Raw genomic sequence first — 21,404 nt, forward strand, 5'->3', positions numbered from 1 at the left:
TTAATAGCAGAGGTGAGGTGCCTATATGGAACGATATTCAAATTGTTTCATTCACAGGAAATGTTCACTAACTTTGTTTTATCAATTTCTATATACAGCTGTAAAAACATCTTGAATTTGAAGTGAAAAATGTTGACATACCCCTATATTGCGCCAAAAATATCGAATCGTCCCAATTAAGCATTTTACTAAATAAATTAGAATATTAATTGATTGAAGAACATATTTTGGGTAAAAGGCTTTAGTCGGACGAAGTCAGAGGCATGACGGTGACCATAAATAAGGTGACAGTTGGTTTAGTGTTGTTTGGCATATTTTTTTACTGTGCAACAGAATATTTTTTCCAATTACAGGACAATTTTACATATTTCAGCATTTAGCTAGGTGACTATTCAATATCTGTTTTAAGTCATTTAGAGAACATTCACTTACATCAAAATCTTTGAAAGTTCATTTAATATCATAATATCCCAAGATAAATGGGCTATCGATAAAATTGTTCCTAATTTTGAAAGACATAATAGATAAACTTGCTTTCCCTCCTATATATTGGTAGATGTTACCACTCGCGTGGAATGACTCGCAACTTGCGATGAATATGAAATGTTCTTAAAAATCATTATTCTTAGTTACGATCGTTCTTAATAATAACCGTGATTAATTATCATATGATGAATATGTATGTTAACAATATGTATGTGTTCAAAAGTCACATGATGAAAAAGTTTTTTTTTTGTATTATCTGGTCGCCATGAAATTTATAATAATTGTCTATGACTTCATTCTTGTCTATGCATAACCTATAAATATTTTTGACAAGTGCTAACAAGTGTTTTTTTCTCCGAGAGCCGTATCTTCCTGTTAAACATACTATCCCACGCCTGTGATGGTTATTGGTAAAGTAAGTACTCATTCTTGTATTCATCGCTATTTATTTGGTAGCTGCCGTTATTCCAGTTTAGTAAGGGAATCATTGGGCGTTTTGTCACAGTAGAATGTTTAAACTGTCAATTTCACGTCTACCTATTATTAGATTAGCATTTCGAAGGCATTTATTACAATGATCGCAAAAAAAACATATGGTTAACAGATATTTTGTTAAAAGCGGAATGGCGGTAAACATTGTATATATATATATATATATATATATATACAATGATTTTCCCACGATAAACAACGTTTCTATTAACCGTTGTCATATCTTCAAGGTTTTCAAATATGTGTTTTGGCTACGACTTCGTTATTTTGACAGGATATTCCAAGCGAAACCACATTTTATTTTTTATTTTTTTTTATGTTTTTTTTATTCTAGATAAAAGAAAATTTCATTTTCACTTATTTAACTAGAAAAAACTAATACATTACACATTAATATATTACAGAACGATTTTATTCACGATCATTGTTTTGTTGATTGATCATAAAACTGAACAACTTTTTTTAAAATTTACCTACACTTTTTTCATTTTTAATTTCGTCTGGGAGGCAATTATGTATGTTGCTCCCCTCGTAACCAATGGATTGCTTGCCGTAATGAGTATGTATGGTGTTTAAATGTATTTTATCTTGTTGCCGTGTAAAGTGTGTGTGTACTTGGTACGTTTTAACGATTTCTGTATTTGGATGTATGAGTTTATTATTTATTTTTCATATAAGGAGACATGTATTATATTCATAAAAAGTTTCTTAATGTAAATAGTTTTGTTTTCATACATAATATTTCTGTTGATGTTCTAGTTTGAAGTGAAATAGCTTTTTGATTATTTTGTTTTGTTTTAAGTGTAGTTCATTTATATATGTTTCATATGCATTTAACCAGATTTCAATCAAGTAGTTTAAATTTGAATTTACGAGGCTGTAATATAGACCTTTTTTATTTTATTTGGTAACAGATATGATATCCGGCTAAATACGCTAATTAAAGGGGTGATTTTATCTTTAATATCTTGAATAAGCTGTTTAAAAGTTAAGTATTATTGTAGAAAGCAATCACTTTGTGGTTTGACATATTTAATAAAATAAAATAAAATATTTTTTTTTTGTTTTAAAACCACGATATTTATTAATTTAAGAACCGACCGGTTTCGCTTTACTTAAGCATCATCAGGGTACAAATTAATACTAAACAAGAAGTACATAATGTGTGTATATATATAACAAAATATAGAGGGAGACAACATGATACAAATATAAGCAACACAAAGACGGTCATAAAATACATTAACATAAGTGCACAAGTAATGGAAAAACCGCTAGATAATTATGTAGACTAATGGGTTATATCAATAAATCGGGAGAAACAAAGCATCAACTGGCATGGTGGTAAGGAGGTAAGGAGAACTGGGATTTTTTTATGGGTTTATTGGAAACAGACCTAATATTGGACTACTTGATATGTCTAATTGATTATTAAGTATCTCACTTTTGGTTTTTACAGCTTTTTTAATTTCTAGTGCCTCTAAGTTGTTTAGTCTGCTACCATGCCCGTTTTTATGTAAGATGTTAGCACCGGTGCTATGACAGAATGTATGATCTTTATCGATCAAATGATTTGCGAATTCGGAAAACCCATTATTATTGAGGCAACGAAGATGCTCCTTTATCCTAATATTAACATTACGTGATGTCTTACCGATATAGAAAGCCGAACAATTATTGCAATTTAATTTATAAATCCCCGAATGACTTAATTTATCGTCCTTATCTTTAGAATTAATTAGAAATTTACCTATATTGTTATTGGTATAAAAGGCCGGTTTGACTTCAGAAGGAAGGTTTTTTACACTTAAGGTAGAAAAGTGATTAATAAATAAAATTCGCCGCCATTGATAATTAATATTATTATCATTGATTTGAGGACAAGGACTAGCAAAGAGGAAGCGATTAATGGCGATTTGTTTTAGCTTTTTATTTAAGATTAAATCTATAAAATTTGATTCATAGCCATTATTTACTGCTATGTTTTTAATTAGTTTTAGTTCACTATCAAAATTACTATCGGACATTGAAATTGTGACTAAACGATGGACCATTGAATGGAATGCGGAGTGCCTATGTGAAATAGGGTGATTGGAGGTGCTGTGTATGACAACGTCAGTATAGGAGGGTTTACGAAAAATGTTAAAATTAATTCTGTTATTAACGATCGATAAGGTAAGGTCTAAAAAATTTAAGGTTGAATTTATGCCTATTTCTAATGTGAATTTAATCTTATTATGAAAAGAGTTTATAAGATTGAGGAAGGAATTCAGTTGACGCTTAGTCCCTGTCCATAAACACAAAACATCATCAACGTATCTTTTCCAGTACAAGACATTTTTAATAAGATGTGAGGTACTAGATAAAATTTTCTCTCTATATTTTGTTATATATATACACACATTATGTACTTCTTGTTTAGTATTAATTTGTACCCTGATGATGCTTAAGTAAAGCGAAACCGGTCGGTTCTTAAATTAATAAATATCGTGGTTTTAAAACAAAAAAATATTTTATTTTATTTTATTAAAAGTTAAGTGTTTATCATTGCACAGCCCAAGATAATTCTCCCGTATCAGGATTTGCAGGTTGTTATATTCAATTTTTAAGGATACGTAAGAAGGAATTTGTTTTAATTTGAATTTTTAATTTTATCATTTTATTTTATTTTAACAATGTTCTGTTTCAGATATATTTTTTGGGGTTAAACCAGTAACCAAACTCTACCAAAGCAGATCATGGATCTACTGAAGCCAGCTACTATATCCATCAAGACGGAACCAGGGCTCCAGGAAGAAGATGGAGGTGAAATTGCATTTTCAGATTTAGATTTCGACCACCCAGCTGTAACGAAGGAATGCTCGCAATATGCGTAGAAAACTCAGACAGCCAGTTTGTTGCATTGCATACGTGTAAAATATAGAACTAAAAATTCGGATGTCCGGAATCAATGTCTCTTTAGAAATGTCATGCAAACAGGATACACACTTGTGCACAACATCCTCTCTTATAAAATATGAGGTTTATTGGGTAATTTACCTTACTCAGCGTCCTTGTCGGAAAATACAAAAATACAGCACTCATTAAACTTTATTATATTATTCACAATATGATGTCGGTTCCTCGATTTACACCGGGATATGATGTGAATTACACGTATTATACGTTAAAAATAAATAAATATTGATTGGAAAAACATTATATCTTTGACCGAAAACTACCAAACTCTCTACTACAGGTGCTCTAGAGAAAGGTTTTTCCTTCTTGAAGAATCGGTCCCTGAAGCGGACATAAAAATGCAATTTTTCAATTAAAAAAAATTCTCGTTTATAACAATTTGACGAAGATACAGCGCTGGCACTATGTGGGCGCAATTAGTGCATTTCACTCCGGGCGTCGAATACTTAACCTAACACATCGCCCTTGATATTATTTTTGATAAATACCGCTCTACAAAAAAACACAAATCATCATTTTAATGATTGAAGTGATATACTGCCTCGGCGTGTACTAATTTAGACTGTTAGGGCAGTCAATATTAAACTCGCGCCAGGCGCCGTTTGGTTCAGGGCTGGCCATGCAAAGATTCATTATATTTATTGTCCTTTTTTATTCCAGGAAGCATACATGTGGAGACAGCTACCATAAACGCGGATCTCTTACCCCGACAGTTGGGGCTTACTTATATGAAAATTGACATAGACCTGCCGGATGTTAAAGAGGAATGCTTAGAACGCTTTGGAAGAATTAACAAGGAAGCAGGTAAAACCAATTTTTCACTGTAAACTTAAACGACTCGGACTCTCCTATTTTTTTTAACCTTTCTACGAACTTACTTCGCTTATTTACTCTAAGTTTAGGAAATAAGTTTAACTGAGTCTTTTTCACCCATGTTATTTTTCAAATTTGTCGACAGATCTTCAGACGCATTTTGTGGAAAAGGGATTCACTCCTCCCCATCACAACTACTCCTCTCCTAAGTCAAATTTTGCAATAAACGTCCGCACCCATGTTAGAGAAAAAACTTTTTCATGTTCCGTGTGCAACTATGCATGTTATGAAAAGAGCCGCCTAACGGGCCACATGCTGACTCATGGTGGAAAAAAACCTTTTTCATGTTCCGTGTGCAACTATGCGTGTGGTCGAAAGGGTCAGTTGAAGAGGCACATGCTGAATCACAGTGGAGAAAAACCTTTTTCATGTTCCTTGTGCAACTATGCATGTATTCATAAGGGTCTTTTAAAGAGCCACATGCTGACTCACAGTGGAGAAAAACCTTTTTCATGTTCCGAGTGCAACTATGCGTGTTGTCAAAAGGGTAATTTAAGGAGCCACATGCTCACTCACAGTGGAGAAAAACCTTTTTCATGTTCCTTGTGCAACTATGCATGTTATCGAAAGAGCGACCTAACGAGCCACATGCTCACTCACAGTGGAGAAAAACCTTTTTCATGTTCCGTGTGCAACTATGCGTGTGGTCGAAAGGGTCAGATGAAGAGGCACATGCTGAATCACAGTGGAGAAAAACCTTTTTCATGTTCCTTGTGCAACTATGCATGTATTCATAAGGGTCTTTTAAAGAGCCACATGCTGACTCACAGTGGAGAAAAACCTTTTTCATGTTCCGTGTGCAACTATGCATGTTATCGAAAGAGCGACCTAACGAGCCACATGCTCACTCACAGTGGAGAAAAACCTTTTTCATGTTCTGTGTGCAACTATGCGTGTTGTCAAAAGGGTAATTTAAGGAGCCACATGCTCACTCACAGTGGAGAAAAACCTTTTTCATGTTCCGTGTGCAACTATGCCTGTGGTCGAAAGGGTCAGTTGAAGAGGCACATGCTGAATCACAGTGGAGAAAAACCTTTTTCATGTTCCGTGTGCAACTATGCGTGTGGTCGAAAGGGTCAGTTGAAGAGGCACATTCTCACTCACAGTGGAGAAAAACCTTTTTCATGTTCCGTGTGACACTATTTATGTAATCATAAGAGTTTTTTAGAGAGCCATATGCTGACTCACAGTGTAGAAAAACCATTTTCATGTTCCGTGTGCAACTATGCGTGTCGTCAAAAGAGTCAGCTGAAGAGGCACATGCTGACTCACAGTGGAAAAAAAGCACTTTCATGTTTGGAGTGTGACTATGCATGTAATCAACAGGATAAACTAAAGACGCACATGCTGACTCAAAGTGGAAAAATACCTTTTTCATGTTCCGTGTGCAACTATGCAAGTTGTCGAAAGAGTGACCTAACGAGCCACATGCTGACTCACAGTGGAGAAAAACCTTTTTCGTGTTCCGTGTGCAACTATGCGTGCTATCGAAAGGGTCAGCTAAAGAGGCACATGCTGATTCACAGTGGAGAAAAACCGTTTTCATGTTTAGAGTGCAACTATGCGTGTTGTCAAAAGGGTCAGCTGAAGAGGCAAATCCGGATCACAGTGGAGAAAAACCCTTTTCATGTTTCGTGTGCAACTATGCGTGTTTTCAAAAGGGTAATTTAAGGAGCCACATGCTCACTCACAGTGGAGCAAATCCTTTTTCATGTTCCGTGTGCAACTATGCGTGTGGTCGAAAGGGTAATTTAAGGAGCCACATGCTCACTCACAGTGGAGAAAAACCTTTTTCATGTTCCGTGTGCAACTATGCCTGTGGTCGAAAGGGTCAGTTGAAGAGGCACATGCTGAATCACAGTGGAGAAAAACCTTTTTCATGTTCCTTGTGCAACTATGGATGTATTCATAAGGGTCTTTTAAAGAGCCACATGCTGACTCACAGTGGAGAAAAACCTTTTTCATGTTCCGTGTGCAACTATGCATGTTATCGAAAGAGCGACCTAACGAGCCACATGCTCACTCACAGTGGAGAAAAACCTTTTTCATGTTCCGTGTGCAACTATGCGTGTTTTCAAAAGGGTAATTTTAGGAGCCACGTGCTCACTCACAGTGGAGAAAAACCTTTTTCATGTTCCGTGTGCCCTATGCATGTAATCATAAGGGTCTTTTAAAGAGCCACATGCTGATTCACAGTGGAGAAAAACCTTTTTTCTTGTTCCGTGTGCAAATATGCGTGTTGTAAAAAGGGTCAGCTAAAGAGGCACATGCTGATTCACAGTGGAGAAAAACCTCTTCCATGTTTGGAGTGCGATTATACAAGTTATTACCAGGGTAACCTGAAGGCACACACGCTGACTCACAGTGGAGAAAAACCTTTTTCATGTTCCCTGTGCAACTATGCGTGCTATCGTAAGGGTCAACTAAAGTTCCACATGCTGACTCACAGTGGATAAAACTCTTTTTCGTGTTCCGTATGCAACTATGCATGTTATCAAAATAGCCAACTCAAGAGCAATATGCTCTCTCACATCGTAGGAAAACCTCTTTTATATTCCGTGTGCAATTATACATGTTTTCTGAAGTGCAACATGCTAACTCACGGTGGAAAAAAACCTTTTTCAACCCCCGTGAAACAATTAATTTTATCAAAATGCCCATCTTAATACCCACATATTGACTCACAGTGGCGAAAAACCTGTTTTATGTTCCAGAGTGCACATATTTATGTTATTGTAAAGGCAATCTGATGCGCACGTTGAGTCACTACGGAGAAAACTTTTTCTTGTTTATCTATGCATATTCTCAAAACGCACATCTTAAAAGCCACATGCTGACTCACAGTGGCGACAAACCTTTTTTACTTTCCAAGTGCACATATTCAGATTCTTGGAAAGGCCACCTCACCCCCCATATAGGACATTTTTTGGAACACATGCTCACTCAGATTGGAGAAAAAACCCCTTTTTCTGGTTCCGAGTGCAACTATGCAAGTTATCCTTTATGTTCCTTGAATAGAAAAAACTGACTGACAGCTGAAAAAAAACTTTCCCGTTTTCTGGCTGACGAGAGATTGAAAAAAACGCGTGCGCACTCACTGTTTTTTTCGTATGGAATTATGCATTTTCTCGAAAAGACTCTTTGACTGGACACTTTTCTTGTTCCTTGTGTTAACCTTTCCTTATCTGTGGTGTGTATTTACTACACATTGCTTCTAATAACTTTAATAACTGTATAAATATAATAAATTCTGGGTCCAGATTTTAGGTATTCCTCCGTTATACATTTATACACTGAATTAAAAAAATAATATATTACATAGTTTTCAAATTTAATTAGAAATCAGAGTTTTTTGTTAAAAATCGGGAACAAATACACCAATACAATCAACCGTGTGATACTAAATACTCGATGAGTGTTCGAGGAAATGACACGCTATTGATGTCCCGCTTTAATTCGCTATGCGGGAACATGAGACATCCACACTTCTGCAGTTGTAGTTTTTGATTTAGACCATCGATACCTACCGACCACACAGCTGTGTTTGTGCCAGCCGCCAGCCGCGCCGCTAGCCAGTTGGCCGCGAACCGTCGTTAGATGTGGACCTCTCGCACGTTTCTTTAGCATCCGCCGATGGTTTTTTCATGTTTTCAGAAATTAAATTACAATTATTATCAATTTTGATATAAAATATAATAAAAATAATCGATTAGCTATGAATATTCATACTTTTCCGATATTAAATCGCTTATTTTGAGATGTGCATTGACTACACAGCACCGGAACGCGTGTATTTTTTTAGCACAGTAAGGGAAAGGTTAACATTCACCTTCACGAAAACTATTTACAGAATAAATTCTAGTATTAGATCTGATATGTTTCACCAGAGAGTTACCAGTATATAAATTTAATATAATTTTATAATGGTCACAATATTTATAACCTTGCGATTACGTTGAATTTGTTCTGAATCGCATTGGAAAAGATTTGATTTTTTTTAAATCTTAAATGTACGTGTAACTTAAATGTAAATGTATGTGTAAAAAAGATAATTATGTCATACTACTAACACGAATATAAAAATATATATGAATATGTGTACAGTAATGTATTTAATTATTTTCAAATAATATTTTTACACTTCTAAATTCACTTTCAAAACTGTTGAACTGTAGCAGCAGCTACTAGTGCGTTCTAGAACATTTCCTTTTCTGTTTACCCTGTGGAGATCGCACCTTGTACCTACAAGAATTATTTGGTTAACACATCTCCTAGGCACTTCAACCGCCAGAGAATGTACTACCTGGGCAGACAGAAAAAAGTTCCATTGATTCGAATGATTTGACGATTTTCCTCTCAGATACATTAAAATGTAAGTATTTTTCTCCCTACAAAACAGAAACTTATTAGAAGTTAATACAGATAATTACTTATTGGCTGCAATTTTTCATTCAAATCTAACTTTAACAACCGCATTTAGCGTTGTTCACCGTAGTTACCTTTTGAACTCTGATATTACTGAAAATTTAAATAACCTATTTATTTTATTTCTATTTTTTTCAAGAACTGTTTTAGACCCAGAATCCTAATAACACGGTTTAACTTTTAAAATTTCATTTTTGATATCCTTGCCTAGTTAAGGGTTAACAACTAATAGGATAGTTATGTGTTTGCCTTTAGTTTTGAAAGTGATTTTAAGCCTTATGTATAAAAAAACTGTATAAAGGTCAGTGTCCAAATCGCTTGCACTAAATTTTATTTTAGAAACAATGTTTTTTTAATTTTGTGTAAATATTTTATTGTGATTTGTGTTCAAGGTTCCGGATTTCCCAAAGTCAACAGGTTGAAGATCTGCCTGCCCGAATATGTATAAATAAAAATAATAAATAAATAAATCGAAATTTCTGTAATTTTTTTGTTTTTTTACATTAGTCACTAGACACTCAAAGTATTGCTAACCTTTTTGCTGATTTTTTTAAAAGCGTTTATGAATGTGAGACACCAGTTTCTGCTAGTACAGTATCAAATTTTACTACTGATCATAATCTTAATTTATCTTTTATCTACATAGAATATAATGATATATTGACTGAACTAAAATTACTAGATCAAAGCAAAAGTGGTGGACCAGATAAAATACCTCCTGTATTTTTGAATAATTGTGCTACCAATCTGGCGTATCCTTTATATTTGCTGTTAATCAGTCTTTACGAACAGGATGTTTTCCTACTAAATGGAAATTCAGCTTCCTTTCGCCTATTTTTAAAAAGGCGATGAACCAGAAACAGTAATTTCTCGCCAAACATATCGATTTTACTATAAGTACCTAAATGCGACTGATGAATAAATTTCAAAACTGATTCCTTCAATTCCACTGGAATCACTAGCTTGTTATTATAAAACAAACACGCATTATGAACCGACAATTTATCTCTCATAAATCAAAATTTTAATAAATCAGCATTTAAATTTTTCTTTTCTGGCCATTCTGTATTTAAATAATTTATAATACTTGAAATAATTATATCCTTTACCGAACTTATCTTTATGGCTTCCGCATTTATTTCCATTTCTGTAGATATAGTATTTAAATGATCAGATTCTATACATTCAATATTTAAATCACTAATTAAAACTAAAAAAATAATAATAACCATGCATTGGCAATCTTGATAGAAAATCGGCTTTGTTATCGCCTGAACTAATTTACTCAATAGTATAATCAAATGTCTGTAAAATCAACGCATGACGTTGCAAACGGTTAGCCGCCAAAACAGGTACTTGCTTGTTAGTATCTAAAATATGTACCAACGATTTATTGTCGCATGACAAAATAAATTTCTTTCCATATAGGAATTGGAAAAATCTCTTTAAACCAAATATGATGGCACACGCTTCTTTGTCTAATATCGAATACTTTCGCTCCGTATCTGATAGTGTCCTACTAGCAAAAGCAATAGGGCGTTCTATCCCGTTCTCATATACATGACACAGCATAGCTGAAATACCTATATTGCTGGCGTCAGAAATAAGTTTGATAGGTAAACTAGGATTAAAATGTACTAAAATGTTATCTGACATTAAATGTTCTTTCACTAAATTAAAAGCAATATTACATTCCTCCGACCATATGAATTCGGTTCCTTTATTTAACAAACTGTAGAGAGGTGACAAATATCTGAGATATTCCGTATGAACATTCTATAGTATGATATTGCCCCTAATAGACTTCGTAGTTCCGAGACATTTCTCGGCAGGGCTAAATGCTTAATCGCCTTGATTTTGTCATCCAACGGCATAATTCCTTCCTGAGAAATTCTAAAGCCTAAATATTCAATTTCCGTTTGATAAAAATAACATTTACGTTCATTAACGGTCAAACCACAATCATTTAATTTTTTAGTACCGTTTCGCAAACAGAATTTAATTCCTCTTTCGAGTTACCGAAAATATCGTCTAGAAATACACGAACATTTTTAAAACCACACATAAAAGATGCTATTATCTGCATAAAAATAGCCGGACTTGTTGATAGTCCGAAAGGTAACACTCTATATGCAAACAAACCAATATGAGTTGAAATTACACACAGTTTTCTCGACTTTTCGTTCAACGAAATCTATGTAAAAGCATTACGCAAATCAATCTTTGCAAAATATTTCGCCCCATTTAACGATGAGATTAAATCTTCGATTCTGGGTAAAGGATATTTCAAAGGTGCTAACATTGGATTTAACGTATTTTTAAAATCAGTACATATTCTTATTGAACCATCCTTTTTCTTAACAATAACAATCGGACTACCTAGCTATATCACTAATTTCCACTTTTTCAATAATACCCTCCTTTAACATTTTTCATAATTCACATTCGACTTTATCACGTAAACTATATGGAATCGGTCTGGGGTTAATAAACTTTGGCCTGAAGTCTGACCTAACCTCAATATTTGCCTCGTAGTTTTTGAAACGTCCCGGCTTATCAGAAAAAACTTTAGGAAATTTTAACTTCAACACACTTGGAATATTATGATCAACTTCCTCACTATTCACTAGATTTATTCCACTTAATTTAACACCAAAACATCTCAAAAAATTTCTACCCACGATGCTTGTACTGCCGTTTTTAATTATGATGAATTCCGTGTCAACAAATTTATAATTAAACGCGACCTTAACCGACATTTTAACTACAACATTTAAAATATTATTATCATAGCTTAATAATTTTTTTTCGTAATTCACTAATACATCATCTCGTCCAGACTTTCTGGAATCGATGGCGAATGGAGTATCTGAACACGCTGCAATCGCGTCAGAAATGGAATACAAATTCGAATCCAATAACGAAAGGCACCGTGGTAATTATTAAGAGTGACAATATCGCACCACTACAATGGCCTATTGGCGTAGTGGTAAACGTCCACCCCGGCGTAGATGGGGTGATCCGCGTTGCGGACGTTAAGACTAACTCCGGAACATATCGCAGGGCAGTCGTTAAACTCTGTCCCCTGCCTACACAATAACTTTAACGTTATCTTAGATTTAGTTGGTTAATTTAGATCTACCACAAGTTTAGTATTGTTATCTTAGATTTAGTTAATTTGGAATTTAGTTCTACCGCAGGTTCAGAATTGTTTATTAAATCCTTTCATAACGTGTTTCTTTGTTATATTAGTGACTTTGACCATTGGTCAAGGCGGGGGGCATGCTCGGGCCAGTTATAATTGTTGCATATAATATTTTGTTTCGGTTGTCTCCCGCCCGCGTCCCGCGCATTTTACCTACATGAGTCAGTTGTGTTAAAATTACCGCGCCGCCCGCAAGGTTCAACCGACCTACCGCTTCCGCATAACCTATTTTGAGGTATTAAAACCACCGCTGTAAACAGCAAATGTTATACCGCAAAAGATCGCCGTGACAAAATGCATAAAAATAGCAATCTCTAACGCATTGACCATTTCGCAAAACCAATATCACCATTTCCCTTTCCTGACCTCTCTTCCAATACTAACAATTACCCTACCGGTGATTAAAGCAGAGAAAAGTGGAAGGTGCCGACAGCTTGGAGATATTGGTAAGTCAAATCAAACAAATTCACAAAATATCGCAAATTACAGGACATTCACGCCGCAACAATGAGAAAATCAAAATGTAGTTTAAATCAAAAACCTAATATTCAGGAAGTGTGAGAAATCTGTAGGCATCAATCAATAGAATATGTTGATATTAAGTTTGATTTTTATAAAGATTTTTATCAACTGTAATTAATAATTTGAAAAACCGAACATTCCATTTTCCGCATTGAAATTATCATAGCAAAAATAGTTGCATTTAACGTTGAAAATAAGTGGAATCGGAGATAAGTACATTTTTCTGGTACTCAGCAATGAAAGTAGCTGTGAATAATGATATTAATGCTTTGAATCTAATATGGACTAATATCATTTGGAATAAGTCGTTTAGCCTAGTCGTTCTGGATGATATTTTAAAGTTTATTAAATTCAGTAAGCCAGGACAGTCGATAAATTTTAACATTAGTTGTTAAATTAGTTTATTTAAGAATACACTTTAATCGGTTGAATTTTTAAGTGACAATAATTTTCTGTTTCTGTACGGTAAACTCGTACCAACCATGTCTCCTATAACTGAATTCTGGTCAATCACTTGTTCTTAAAAGCAGTCTCATTTTCCTGCGAAGTTTTCTTCAATTTAATCAGTAAATCTGAGTAAGTCGAGGACATATCCTTTCGACGAACGTTCACAGAAACAGCGAGCAACAAACTTTGTATTCAGCCTTTTCAAGGCATCCGAAGACAGAACAGTCGATTTCTTTTGAAGAATCGTTACTTAAGAAGGTTGGCAGAAGAAAACACGTGTAGAATATTTTACAATGTTCTTCAATCTGCAATCTTCAATCAGTGTAACGGACGTAGTTGACCATATAATTTAATTTCATAAAAATTGTTTACTTTTATAAAATGTCCCTACCCCACGCCACTGGCAAAATCACCACTCCCCGCCACTGGTCATTTTGTCCAATTTTCGGCCCAAGCGGCTTGAAAACTTTGACTCCGAATGGCTTCGATACCGCATCGCCGGCTTACCTGCCGCGTCCAGCATTTTTTCTATGTAAAATTTACTAGGAAAAATCAATTTTTAAACATTGCAAATATGTATATTTTACTTGTTCATCCCCTCGACGGTAGTCAAATAAACACTATTTTCGATATACTACCGCTGAGGAGATATTAAAAAAGCTGTTTTTCACCCATATGTAAACCCATTTTTGAACAATATTTTTTACCTTTTTTGCGTGTACAAAAATCCAGGAACCTCGTAGCATGGTGAATCTTATCTCTTTCTGAGCGCTATGTTACGGGGGACCTCGGAAAAATACTAACTTAACATGTTTTACAAATTTGATCGCTTTGAGATCATTTTTACACATTTATTTACCAACATTTCTTATTTTTTGTCGTATCTTGACAAACAAAAAATCTAGTTGTCAAGATACACATTCCTATAACTACTATGCATTTAAACTATGTAATTGTCATTCATGTAAGCGTTCAAAATCTTTTCTAACTCGCAAATTTAAGCGACTACTATCACCAGTACTACCGACAAAATGAATATGCAACATTTTGTCGGAGGCTATAAACTCATTGTTGGCGCGGGTACAACCCCCCACCACTTTTGGGCTCCTAGCCCAATGTCGGGCGCGAGTCAGGCTAATTAAATATAAGCAGCCCCATAATTCAAAATAAATCAGTTCATCTTTACCAACGAAACCAAGCGTTTTATTATCTACAAGTGACTCCTGCCCAACATCTGCCTCACCTCGCCGAGTCTTCTGCTCCAAGATCTTCTGGTGTTACCTCTTCGAGACCAGCCGGCCCTCCTTTGGAAAACCGCCAACACCAGAAGCGAGCAGAGACGAAAGCACACCCAGTGCCCACCATTCACCAAGCCTGGGTGCGGGAGGCAGATTTCATCACAATATCAACTACAATCATCATCATCGGCCGTAAAGGAGCATCTCATCGGTTGAAGACACGGTTTGGACCCGGCGCCTAAATCTACAGTCTTGTGCGGACTCCCGTCCAGTACAATCAGCTTGATCATAGATATGGGCCCTGTTCCCTTGTGATTTTTATTTATTATTTATTTGTGTGACTTTTCGTTTTTTCACGATTGTAAAACCGGTATTATCGTTGTTTTGATAATTCCGAGATGTCTTAGTATTGGACCGCGGGCTGTTGTCTAACGGTTTCTGGGTTTCTACGTTTGATTTATTAGCTTATGCATTAGAGTACGTCTTTTGTTTGGTGTGCGTACTAATACTGTCCTGTGTGTGTGTCTCCGTGACCTTGACATTGACCAAGGGCCTTTCTTCGTTACGTTTAGGATTATCATTTTGTTTATCATTATTCATTTTTATATCAATGATGAATAAAGTCTGTAATCATATAAAAGATGCATAAAAAATATGTTTTTCGTATGCAAGAATCAAAAGATAATTAATAAAGCATAAAATATTCACTATTTGTATTTAATGATATTGTTGATTATTATTATTATTTATTTTGAAAAGAACAGTTTATAGATGTATATATGTGTAATTAACCTGAGAAATTAATGATTGATTACATTACTACACTAACTTATTATACACATAAAATTACAACAAGAATTACCCCATTATGCATTTACTTTGGTTTATTTGGAAAAATAATAAATTTTAAACACATTTTTAATTCACTTTAAAGGTGAACTTACGTAGGAAGTATATCAAGTTGAATATATGTTTGTAATTCGCGAACACTACGCTGGCTTTACATTTTTTATCAAAAAGAACTTTAACAAGCAATATTTTAGACACGAAATTATATAATTTAACTACTTTCGGCGACCATGTCGTTTCCCGCGTGGCCTTGAGCGAAATGTCAAACTCTAAGCCAATGAGATCTGTTATTTTTTTCTAAAAGGAAACGGAGTTGGGGGTGTCGGTTTCAAAGCCAGACCCATAAATAAACCACTAACTATTATCGACATCCTCGGGCTTTTTGAACGTAGCATATTGGTCCTCTATTTAACCATAAATATGTGAAGAAAAAAAATTGCGCGCAACAAAAATACGTCACACACTATCGACGAGGATAAAGGAAACTAAAAGAAGGCGCGACCATAGACAATATTATTCTCATTCGTAAACTACCCCATTCATTATCCTAAAAAAATATTTAAAAAAAAATGTTTAATACGTCGAAATATTCCATCACAGCATGAAAAATCTATATGACAAAGTCCTGTCCTGCAAAAATGAGCTTAACGTATGCTTCTTTACTGCTTATTTTCTCAGGACAACGCAAGTCAGGTAAAATCTTGTTCCAAGATGAACAATCAATCTGTCTTAAATAATTTTGGATTACTTGAAATTTGAAATCCTCTAAATAAAGGATTTGATTTGAAATCATTTATAAGAAGAGGTTGTTTCGGAGAATTTGAACAATTGATCAAATTTCAAGGTTCTGTGAAAGTCCTATTCAAATTATGTTATTATATCATTATAAGCTAGTAGCTTTAGAGAACTGAAAAAGTAACAGAATTTTGAAAAAATCTTCTCACAGAACATGAAAATTAACTTTCAAATTTGAAGAATTATTAAAAGTCTCCGAAACAACCCGTTTTTAGATTTTAAGATATAAAATATGAAGATGAGGTTTTTACGACTTTATCGAATTTTGACATTTCTCTGACTTCAACATTAAAATGAAATACACAGCATTTTTTATTTCGTTTAATAAGAATTAAATTTATATATATATATCAGGATATTAAATTGAAGATCATTATTGGTAATGTATTCTTTATCAAAAAAAAGAATTTCTTGGTTCTGATAAGAAGGGAGCCACGATTCTTATGTCTTATAAGAATCGTGGTATAAAAATATATACGTCTTATAAAAAATAATTTTATTAATGCATTTTTCGTTGGTAAATGATTAATATATACTGTACTACTACTACTAGAGGCATATTTAACGTACCCATTAAAATTAAAGTACAATACAATTTTGTTAAATGGCCGGGTTCATGAAAATTGTATTAATTGTCTATGACTTCATTCTTGTCTATGCATAACCTATTACAAGTGCTTTCTTCTCCGACAATCTTTCTTCCAGTTTCCACACTCTGTTTATCCCGCCCTGTTAAACTTATTATACGATGCAAGTGATGTTTAGTGGTAAGAAATAATAATTAAATTCATTTCTATTCATTTTGGTAGCGGCCGTTCTTCCAGTTTAGTTAGTGAATCATCGGGCATTTTGTCACAGCAGAATTTTTAAAACTGTCAGTATGACATCAACCTATTAAAAGATTAGTATTTCAAATATATTTATTAAAATGATAACAAATATACGGACAACAGTTGTTTAATCACAGGTAGATTACCACGGAATGGCGGTAGACATAGACTGTAAATAAATAAATAAAGAGTTTTCCAAAGACAAACGACGTTTCTCTCAACCTTTGTCATAACTTCAAGGTTTTTTTTTTGTATTTTTGCTACGACTTGAGAAGCCAAATTTGAAAAACTGAATTCCCCTACAACTTTGTTCTTTTTCAGGGTTAAACTAATTACCAAACCCTACCAAAGCAGACCATGGATCTACTGAAGTCAAATACTATATCCATCAAGACGGAACCAGGGCTCCAGGAAGAAGGTGGAGGTGAAATTGCATTTTCGGATTTAGATTTCGACCTCCCAGCTGTAACGACTGAATTCTTGCAATATGCGGAGAGTAGTTGCATTGCATACATGTAAAATATAGAACTTTAAATACGGATGTCCGGAATCCATGTCGGTTTTGAAATGTCGTGCAAACAGGATACATTCTTGTTTCATCCTTTCTTATAATACAAAAGGTGTATTGGGTATATACCCTAAAATGCGTCCTTTCCGGAAACTACCAAAATACAGCACCATTTTAACATGATTATACTATTCAAAATAAGTTGTCGGTTCCTTTATTTTCCCCTAATTTTATTGGAACATGATTCAAATAACACGTATTTTTTTAACGTTAAGAATCATAAATATTGATTTAGAAAACACTATCCAATTGACTTACAACTCCCTTCTTAAGTTCCTCTAGAGAAGGGTTTTTCTTTTTTGTTGAATCTGTCCCTCAAGTGGACGACTGTGGTCATTTCTTTCTGATATTGACATTTAAAACTTTCATCCAAATTCCAGCTTTTATGGTATCTTTATTCGTTAAAAAATAGTTTATAGCTTTTTAATTAAAAAAATGTTTCGTTTTACATCAATGGTACGAAGATACATGGCTGGCCTTATGTGGACGCAATTGGAGCAGTTCGCTTCGAGCGTCGAATACTAAACTTAAAACATCGCCCTTGATATTATTTTTGATAAATACCGTGCTACAAAAAGCCAAAAATCATAATTTTATTGATTACATTGATATCCACCCTTGGTGTATACTAATTAAGACTGTAAGGGCAGCCAAAATTAAACTCGCGCCTGGTGCCGTTTGGTTCAGGGCTGGCCATTCAAAGATACATTCTATTTATTCTCCTTTTTTATTCCAGGAAGCATGAATATGGCAACAGTTACCATAAACGCGGTTCTTGGATCCCCACAAGATGAAGCGGGGCTTACTTATATGAAAATTGACATAGACCTGCCGGACGTTAAAGAGGAATGCTTGGAACGTTTTGGAAGAATAACCAAGGAAGCAGGTAAAACCAATATTCATCGTAAAAATTGGGCATTTCCTATTTTTTTAACGTTTCTACGAACTTTCTTCGCTTATTTACTCTAAGTTTAACTGAATCATTTTCATTCATGTTATTTTTAAAATTTGTTGACAGATCTTCGGACGCATTATGTGGACAAAGGATTCACTCCTCTCAACCGCAACTACTCCTTCTCTCCTAAGTCAAATTTTGCCATGAATTTTAAAAAGCGAAATTCAAACGTACACATGCAGATTCACAGTGGAGAAAAACCTTTTTCATGTTCCGTGTGCAACTATGCGTATCGTCAAAAGGGTCAGCTGAAGAGGCACATGCTGACTCACAGTGGAGAAAAAGCACTTTCATGTTTGGAGTGTGACTATGCATGTAATCAACAGGATAAACTTACGAGCTACATGCTGACTCACAGTGAAGAAAAACCTTTTTCATGTTCCGTGTGCAAATATGCGTGCCGTCGAAAGGGTCAGCTGAAGAGGCACATGCTGACTCACAGTGGAAAAAAACCTCTTTCATGTTTGGAGTGCGACTTTACAAGTTATCATCAGGGTAACCTGAAGACACACATGCTGATTCACAGTGGAGAAAAACCTTTTCCATGTTCCGTGTGCAACTATGCTTGTCATCGAAAGGGTCAACTAAAGATCCACATGCTCACTCACAGTAGAGAAAAACCTTTTTCATGTTCCGTGTGCAACTATGCATGTTATCGAAAGAGCCACCTAACGAGCCACATGCTAACTCACAGTGGAGAAAAACCTTTTTCATGTCCCGTGTGCAACTATGCGTTTCGTCAAAAGGCTCAGCTGAAGAGGCACATGCTGATTCACAGTGGAGAAAATCCTTTTTCATGTTCCGTGTGTAAATATACGTGCTGTCGAAAGGGTCAGCTGAAGAGGCACATGCTTACTCACAGTGGGAACAAAGCACTTTCATGTTCGGAGTGTGCCTACGCATGTTATCAACAGGATAAACTAAAGAGACACATGCTGATTCACAGTGGAGAAAAACCTTTTTCATGTTCCGCTTGCAACTATGCGTGTAATCAGAAGGGTCAACTGAAGAGCCACATGCTGACTCACAGTGGAGAAAAACCTTTTTCGTGTTCCTTTTGCAACTATGCATGTTATCGAAAAAGCAACCTAAATGGACACATGCTGATTCACAGTGGAGAAAAACCCTTTTCATGTTCTGTGTGCAACTATGCATCGAACCAAAAAAGCCACCTTAAAAGACACATTCGGATTCACAGTAGAGAAAAACTTTTTTCATGTTCCGTGTGAAAATATGCGTGTTTTCGAAAGGGTCAGCTGAAGAGGCACACGTTGACTCACAGTGGAGAAAAACCTCTTTGATGGTTGGAGCGCAACTATGCAAGTTATCAACAAGGTAACCTGAAGAGACACTTGCTGACTCGCAGTGGAGAAAAACCTTTTTCACGTTTTGTGTGCAACTATGCTTGTTATCAAAAGGGCCAACTGAAGAGCCATATGCTCTTTCACTTCGTAGGAAAACCTCTTTAATGTTCCGCGTGCAACTATAAATGTTATCTGAAGTGTAACATGCTTACTTACGGTGGAGAAAAACCTTTTTCATGTTCCGTTTAAACATTTCACTGTATCAAAACGCCAATCTAAAGACCCACGTGCTGACTTACAGTGGCGGAAAACCTGTCTAATGTTCCAAGTGCACATATTAATGTTATTGTAAAGGCAATCTGAATTGCATGTTGACTCACTACGAAGAAAACTTTTCTTGTGCCTTGTTCATCTATGGATATTCTCAAAACGCTTATCTAAAAAGCCACATGTTGACTCACAGTGTCGATAAACCTTTTTCATTTTCCAAGTGCACATATTCAGTTTCTAGGAAAGGCCACCCCATATAGGATATTTTCTGGAACTCATGCCTACTCAGAGCGGAGAAAAACCCCTTTTTCTTGTTCTGAGTGCAACTATGCAAGTTATCAATAGTGTACCATGAAGAAAAACTTGCTGACTTACAGCTGAGAAAAAACTTTTTCGGTTTCTGGCTGCATTATTCACGTTCTCATAAGAGAGATTTGAAAAAAAACTTGCAAAAAAGTGTAACATGCAAAAAAGTGTAACATGCTTACTTACGGTGGAGAAAAACCTTTTTCATGTTCCGTTTAAACATTTCATTGTATCAAAACAACTTTCGCACTCACTTAATTTTTTTCATTTGCAATTATGCATTTTCTTGAAAAAACTCTTTGACTGGACACTTTTCTTGTTCCTTGCGTTAACATTCACCTTCACGAAAACTATTTTCAGAATTAATTCTAGTAATTGATATGAAATGTTTCACCAGAGAGTTTCCAGTATATTATATTAGTATAATTTTATAATGTTCAAAATATGTAAAACCTTTCGATTTCTTTGAATTTGTTCTGAATCGCATTGTAAAAGAATTGATTTGTTTTTAAACTTAAATGTACGTGTAACTTTAATGTAAATGTATCTGTAAAAAAGATAATGATGTCATGCTTCTAACATGAATATCAAAATATATGTGAATATCTGTACAGTAATATATTTAATAATTTTTTCAAATAATATTTTTACACTTCAAAATTACTTCTTCTGTCAAAACTGTAGAAGCAGCTACTAGTGCGTTCTATAACATTTTCTTTTCTGTTTACCTTGTGGAGATCGCACCTTGTACCTACTAGAATTATTTGGTAAACACAGCCACTAAGTACTTCAACCGCTCGAGAACGTACTACCTGGGCAGACAGAAAAAATTACATTGATTTGACTGATGATGATTTTCCTCTGATATTTTAAAAAGTAAG

General features: G+C 34.8%; 2 protein-coding genes across 2 annotated transcripts; both read left to right on the forward strand.

Moving 5' to 3' along the window:
• Positions 1–825: 825 nt before the first annotated feature.
• Positions 826–17,447, forward strand: LOC149415787 (uncharacterized). The gene is made up of 5 exons (XM_089641699.1): positions 826–901; positions 3,668–3,783; positions 4,597–4,740; positions 4,895–4,989; positions 17,442–17,447. Exons 2-5 carry the CDS (start codon positions 3,717–3,719, stop codon positions 17,445–17,447), a joined length of 312 nt encoding a protein of 103 aa, XP_089497825.1. The 5' UTR covers positions 826–901; positions 3,668–3,716.
• On the forward strand, positions 16,978–19,562 carry LOC149415788 (uncharacterized). The gene is made up of 4 exons (XM_089641701.1): positions 16,978–17,057; positions 17,442–17,544; positions 18,425–18,574; positions 19,474–19,562. The coding sequence occupies exons 2-4, from the start codon at positions 17,478–17,480 to the stop codon at positions 19,560–19,562; spliced, it is 306 nt and encodes a 101-aa protein (XP_089497827.1). The 5' UTR covers positions 16,978–17,057; positions 17,442–17,477.
• The last annotated feature ends 1,842 nt before the right edge of the window (positions 19,563–21,404 follow it).

The sequence above is a fragment of the Hesperophylax consimilis genome, chromosome 17, assembly GCF_061612785.1.
Source record: "Hesperophylax consimilis isolate HC1 chromosome 17, BYU_Hcon_1.0, whole genome shotgun sequence".
Taxonomy (NCBI): domain Eukaryota; kingdom Metazoa; phylum Arthropoda; class Insecta; order Trichoptera; family Limnephilidae; genus Hesperophylax; species Hesperophylax consimilis.

Coding starts and splice junctions, on each gene's coding strand:
- LOC149415787 (XM_089641699.1), top strand. CDS start 3,717: ATGGATCTACTGAAGCCAGCTACTATATCCATCAAGACGGAACCAGGG. Junction 3,784..4,596: donor GCTCCAGGAAGAAGATGGAG/GTGAAATTGCAT, acceptor TTTTTATTCCAG/GAAGCATACATGTGGAGACA. Junction 4,741..4,894: donor AAGAATTAACAAGGAAGCAG/GTAAAACCAATT, acceptor ATTTGTCGACAG/ATCTTCAGACGCATTTTGTG.
- LOC149415788 (XM_089641701.1), top strand. CDS start 17,478: ATGGATCTACTGAAGTCAAATACTATATCCATCAAGACGGAACCAGGG. Junction 17,545..18,424: donor GCTCCAGGAAGAAGGTGGAG/GTGAAATTGCAT, acceptor TTTTTATTCCAG/GAAGCATGAATATGGCAACA. Junction 18,575..19,473: donor AAGAATAACCAAGGAAGCAG/GTAAAACCAATA, acceptor TGCTGTCGAAAG/GGTCAGCTGAAGAGGCACAT.